Genomic DNA, 5,909 nt, shown 5'->3' with positions numbered 1-5,909 from the left:
TTTCAAACTGTGTAAATGAAATGTGACCATAAGCACCAAGAATGCATAAAATGAGAAGTTAGGAATCTTCCTGCTTCTGGACCCCAACTTGGCACTGACCCGCTCTTCTCCTGTTCGGTTCTGCATCAGGCTCAGACAGACGGCTGCTAGCAGCTCCTCAACATTTGCTTGTTTTGTACATAAAATGTTAAAAGAATAAAACCACACCTGTATTTGAGAACTACATTTTACACACCCCAAAAGAATAATTTCTAATATTTTCTAAGAGACTGTTTGTACTGTAGTTATTGTTTACTCCTTGGTTGTCTTTTTGGTTCTGATGTGTTTTGCTGGCGGAGATTTGAGAGCAAAAATGTAAATACAGAAACACACACAAGCCATGCTACAAGTGTGTGTGTGTGTGTGTGCAACAAGCAGCGCTCTCTGTTTCTAATAAAGTTTTTAACCAGGTCTCTTGTGCTGCTGCATCGTCTCATTTTCCAGATACTTCATGTGATGTGTGAAAGTGGCGTCATGGAGACCATGTTTCCACTGCCTTCCAGATCCACTCTGCTTGATTCACATCTCACTCACTGCTAAGTCGGGGCTTCCTCCTGTTAACTTTGATTCCCTCCCAAACTGGTCTGTGTGTGAGGTAGTCATAGATCCAGGTGATTGTTGAGTCCTCCACCTGTCTGACAAAGCAGATCAGACGGAATGGTGTTAAATGAACATGATCCTCACAGTGCTGCCTGCCTTGTCCAGATGACGGTGGGTTTGTTGAAGGTGTATCATGGCATCTTCAACTCAATCTCCATGGCGATAAGCAAACTGCAGGGGGTCCTGATATGACCTTGTCTACTTATTCAGGTGGCCCAGTCCAGGACCTTCAGGGCAACATGAAGGTCCTGGAGTCATTAATAACTGATGGCTGAGTGTTTTTGGTACTGGAACCAGCCAAGATGTCTGGTTGCAGTACCTCAGGAACCTGGAACCTTCTCTTGGGTCAGGCTAAGGTTGAAGAGATGTTAGAGAATCCCACAGGTCCCTTCAGGACTCTGGGGCGGACACCATCTGGACCTGCAGCCTTGTTCTGGTTCAGTCTCTCCAGCTGCCTCTTCACTTCTAGATCCAGAAAAACGTAAGCAGCAGCATCTCTTGATGTGGGTGAAGACAAACTTGTAGAAGCAGAAGAATCCATGGAAACTAGAACATCTGAGGTTTGACAGGAAAGCTGTAGGTTAGAGGAAGGTGGGATGTGTGTTTGGCTGGAGAGATTATGATCTTGTTCCAGATCTGACCCTGATGAATGTGTTCAGCTCAGGCTTCCATCTTTCTGATCCTCTCTGTGAAACCTGGACAGTCACTTGGAAGTTGCTTAAATTTCACCAGCCGCTTCATGTCAAACTGAACGCAACATTTTAAAAGTTTACATGATGATTTACCTTCTGTTTAAAACAAAATGAAAACGGTGCAGTTCCTCTGCTGAGGTGTGTGTGATGTTCCTGTTCTTATTGCTGATTTCACTTTCTACAACCCCATCAGAAACAAGTTTAGTTTTATTTATTTAAGCTCAAAATCAAGAAGAATGCAAAAATCAGACATGGAAAGTCAAACGATATAAAAAATAGCTCAGATGAGTCTGAGTAGCAGGATGTGATGAAGATGTTTACATGTTGTCTTCATCAGAGTCATCCTCCTCCTCTAGAGAATCCTGAAACAGAAAACATGTCCATGTTGAGCGTCTGCAGCAACATTTCCCACAAACCACCTGGAGGACAGACCGGACCCCCATCCTGGAGGGAGGGGCTCCGGCCGTTTCACATGAATTATAGAATTCATAACATTCTGTCTCACCTTTGCATATTTCTCTGCTTCCTCTTTGATGTCTTTGGGAACCAACTCATGTCGTCCATTCGTCACTGAAGAAAAACAAAAAGAATCAGCTGTGCTACTATGGTAACCATGTATACTGAATGTGATGTGCACATTAATTCAGGCTCATGTGTTGAAGGAGTTTAATGCAACAAGCATTTTTCTCCCCCAGACGCACCAATCAGGTTTTCACTGGTCAATTCCCAGTATGCCAGTCTGACCTGAACACTTGGATTTCCCCCCCGTCTGTCTCACACACTCATCACAACATATTAAACAATAACACTACAATAAACTGACTATACAGACAGACGGGTGTATCAGCTCAAAGTTTTTGTAGAATAAAAATATTTCTGTTGCATTGTAAACGTTTTTCTTACAGATCAATACATATGTCCTTTAAAAAAATGTTTTTCGTTCAATAAAATTTAAAAAAATGTGCTAAAATAAAATGATCGGATCATCATCATCACCATAGATGTGCCTAAACTTCTGGTTGCCATTCAACTCCAACCAGTTCCTGTGAAGCGTTTACTGACTGAACGCAGAGCAGGCTGAATGTGACTGACTCTTACCTTCTCCAACCCAGCTGAGCTCCAGCTCAAACGCTTTATCCTTCACCTCGTCGTGAACGATGTAGATTCTGGTGAATGAAAAGAACAAACAGTTGAAACTGGGAACCATTTGTCTGGACTGGATGTGGAAAATCCATTTCCAGCTAAAAACTCTAACCAGGATGATTCCTGACAACCTCGTCTGGCTTTTACTCACATTTTGGCGACTTCTTTAACCAGTTCTCTGCACGTCATTTCTTTCATCTGGTGGATGATAAAAACAAAGCGCTGTGAACATGTAGCTCTTCTTTCTGTGTGATGTGACAAAGCACTGATGTTGGGTCAGAAGATGGTCCTGGACTGTCTTAGAAACTGACCAGCAGTTTGTCCTTCAGGTTCACTTCTAGACATGCAGTGGAAACCAGAGCTGGATCACATGCAGCCCACAATTATTCTACCCATTAATTTGGCACATTCTGCCAAACACTCAGGCTTATTTCACACAGTATTGGAAATACATGAAAATATATAAAACAAATAATTCAACTCCTTTTTTTATGTAGCATTAAATTTCCTAATTATGTTCAACAGCTTCAGTTTCCGTTTCTGTCTGCTGTAGAAGCGTCTCACCTGCAGCTTTTCAATCTCTGTCTTGGCAGCTTGTTTTGCTTTTCCAATGGCACATCCCCAGTAACCCTGAACACACACACACACACACCCCGCATGGTTAGTCGGGCCATCAGCAGCGCTCCCTCCCTGCTGTAGCTCTGACAGACTCACGTATGAGATGCCTGACGGGTCGACCATGTAGAGCTGCGCCCCGTCGTCTTTGTCGTATGAGCCCAGGATGAAACTGAAACAACACAGAGCTGTTAGAGAGCCGCTGACCGCAGCAAACAATCACCTTCCTGCTCAAAACACACAATGACCAGAAGCTGGGCCGTATCCATGGAGCTCATCGTTTCCTCTCTTCATTACAGTCCAACGTTACAAATATGACTGAAAGTTGTGCGTCTTAAAGCTCCACATTTGTTCAAACTGTCACCATGTTGTCAGAATAATTTAAGAGAGAATTTGGAAAAAAAAAATAGAACCTAGCTCTTCTGCCTTCTCTCAGTATCAATCAATCAATCAATCAATCAATCAATCAATCAATCAGGTCTGTCAATCATCCTCTCTGTGTCCTCCTCTTCCTCTCTTCTTCACTGCAACTAGCACAGCATGAGTGCTAATCGAGTTAGCACGGCCACCTAAGGAAGCAAATACATGGTGTTCCTGTAACAGTAAATTGTTTCTCCACCATTTGCACGTTGACCAGCGAGTACATGAGGATGATTGACAGCGCTAAGCCCCTCCTCCTGGTTCTGATTGGTTGTTTCTGATCAGGAGTGGAGAATTTCTTCAGACTACAACAGCAGCTCAGAGAGAAGGTGCAGAAGACGACCTTTTCAAAGATAATCTGTCTCATATCACACTGACAGGACAGTGATGGTTTTAACAAACATGTAAAACTTCGGCTTGTTGCTGCAGCAGGACCCCTCAGACCTGACTGATATTAGTCAGTGGAGAGCAGGTTCTGGGGCAAACCTGCTTATTGTTGGTAGGCCTGCCGTGATAAACAATAACTCAATTAATCGCATGATAAATGAAAATGATCAACCTCATTTTAATTTGTTGGCTTTATCATTTCTTCCTGCCTTTTTGTCTTTCTATTGACACTGGATGAAAAAAGACTCGACTCCGGTGCTCTGACTGCTCTCTTCCTCATTTCCTTGGTGTAACGGAGGACTGAACTATTGCATCAGGTAGTCGGATATGCCCATCTTCTCTATCTAAATCTAATGGTTATTAAAGGGAAATAGAATATACAGACTTCATAATCTGTACTCTTGTGACTGAATTTAATTTTTATTTCCACTTTGGATTCATGTTGTGTTTAGGTTTTAATCAAGTTCATTTTTTATTAATGGAGACTGAGAGTCCATTTTATTTATGTTTTTGGTTGTTTTCTTTATTTTGTTTACCAGTTCCAGAGTTTTGAAAATAAAGTGTATTTCTTTTTGGCAGGATGTGCTGTCATGACATTATTATATCATTACCATTGTATCAGTTTAAAATGGTCTTCAAACAATATTTTATCACAAGTTTATCACAATCATTTTTGAGACAATCGCTCAGCAAAACCTGTTACAGTGACAGGCCTAATTGTTGGGCTCAGATGTAGAGAAGAAGTGAAGCAGACATGCATGACAGCAGGAGTCAGCTGTCAGAGCAGCAGTCAGTATTTTCACAGTGTGGATAGAAACATCTTTGGCTGAATGAGCCTCGGCGCCCGGCAGCCATGTTGACTCACCTGCAGCCGAACGGCCTCACGGCGCTGTACAGCGTGTAAGCGTGGACGTACATGGCCACTCTGTCCGACAGGTGCTGCAACGACACGGCATGTTCTTAAAGTGAGCCTGAGACACGGAGACATGATGCTTCGCTCTGCAGAGAGGCTACCTTCAGAGGAATGTCGTGTCCGTAGTTGGATCTAAAGTTGGAAGCTTCTTCTCTGGCTACCTCAGCCAGGGAGCGAGCGTCAGCCAACAGGCCGGCCACCGCCTGGAGGAGCAGGCAGAACAACACCTCTACCTTATAGAGCCAGGCTGGTACGTTAGCTACACAGCTACAACAACACCTACAGAACCGGCTCCAGTCTGATCCAGTCCCACACTAAAACCGTATCCACCACATTCCTTAAAAAATATATATACATCTTACACACGGGATCGGTTTCCAAAAAGTTTTCACGAGTCCAAACAAATCCGCCCAACAGTTGTTTTAAACATGCTAAATCCACAGGGGGCAGTGTAGAGCAAACCTAAGACAGCCAATCGGATTGCTTCAAGCCAACCATAATCAGATATCCAACTTTGTGTGGACGAGGACTACATTTTGATTTTATTTATTATAAAATCAACAGATTATCAGAAGTTATTTTATTGATCCTGATTGTATCCTCTTGATTTCACCTCCATCGGTCATAGAAGCAACACTTGATCCCATCACACAGTCAGAAGAATCCCACTAACTTGAATCTATCCTCTCCAGTGTATCACTTGATCTGAAGGTTAGGGCTCTGTATACGTTACCATGCCGACGTGTCTGTCAATGTTGAAGATGCGTTTATTGGAGCCCTCCTCATACAGTTTGGACAGGACCAACTTCTCCACCCCAAACACAATCCCGTCTTTACAGCGGATCCCGATGGCCGTGCTGCAGACAAAGCACACATTCACAGTTCACCAACAGAAACCAGCAGCTCATCACCAAAACTCAAAGTAGAACCAGAATCCACATGGATGAGCCAATCAGGAGGCCTTTCATTAGGACAGACGAGTAAACTGACCTGCTGTTCTCCACAGCCTTCATGGCGTACTCCACCTGAAACACTCGGCCATCTGGAGAGAAGGTGGAGGCCGAAAGGTCGTACTGCAGCCCCCCCCCCCCCCCCCCCCC

The 5,909-nt window shown here is 43.6% G+C and overlaps 1 protein-coding gene across 1 annotated transcript in view; it reads right to left on the bottom strand.

The window, feature by feature from the left end:
• Positions 1–1,520: 1,520 nt before the first annotated feature.
• psma3 (proteasome 20S subunit alpha 3) overlaps positions 1,521–5,909 on the bottom strand; it is an 8,707-nt gene continuing 4,318 nt past the window's right edge. The window contains exons 2-11 of the mRNA XM_015036583.1: positions 5,800–5,882; positions 5,543–5,666; positions 4,911–5,012; positions 4,762–4,835; positions 3,189–3,261; positions 3,039–3,104; positions 2,626–2,672; positions 2,430–2,497; positions 1,837–1,901; positions 1,521–1,693 (exon numbers count right to left, since the gene is read on the bottom strand). Of these exons, the coding sequence (XP_014892069.1) occupies positions 1,649–1,693; positions 1,837–1,901; positions 2,430–2,497; positions 2,626–2,672; positions 3,039–3,104; positions 3,189–3,261; positions 4,762–4,835; positions 4,911–5,012; positions 5,543–5,666; positions 5,800–5,882 (747 nt within the window). The 3' untranslated portion in view covers positions 1,521–1,648. The remainder of the gene's footprint in view (positions 1,694–1,836; positions 1,902–2,429; positions 2,498–2,625; positions 2,673–3,038; positions 3,105–3,188; positions 3,262–4,761; positions 4,836–4,910; positions 5,013–5,542; positions 5,667–5,799; positions 5,883–5,909) is intronic.

The sequence above is a fragment of the Poecilia latipinna genome, unplaced genomic scaffold (genome assembly GCF_001443285.1).
Source record: "Poecilia latipinna isolate Pla-1442-1.1 unplaced genomic scaffold, P_latipinna-1.0 Scaffold373, whole genome shotgun sequence".
Classification (NCBI taxonomy): Eukaryota; Metazoa; Chordata; class Actinopteri; order Cyprinodontiformes; family Poeciliidae; genus Poecilia; species Poecilia latipinna.
The sequence above is the reverse complement of the archived record's forward strand: the minus strand, read 5'-3'. Positions and strand labels throughout refer to the sequence as shown.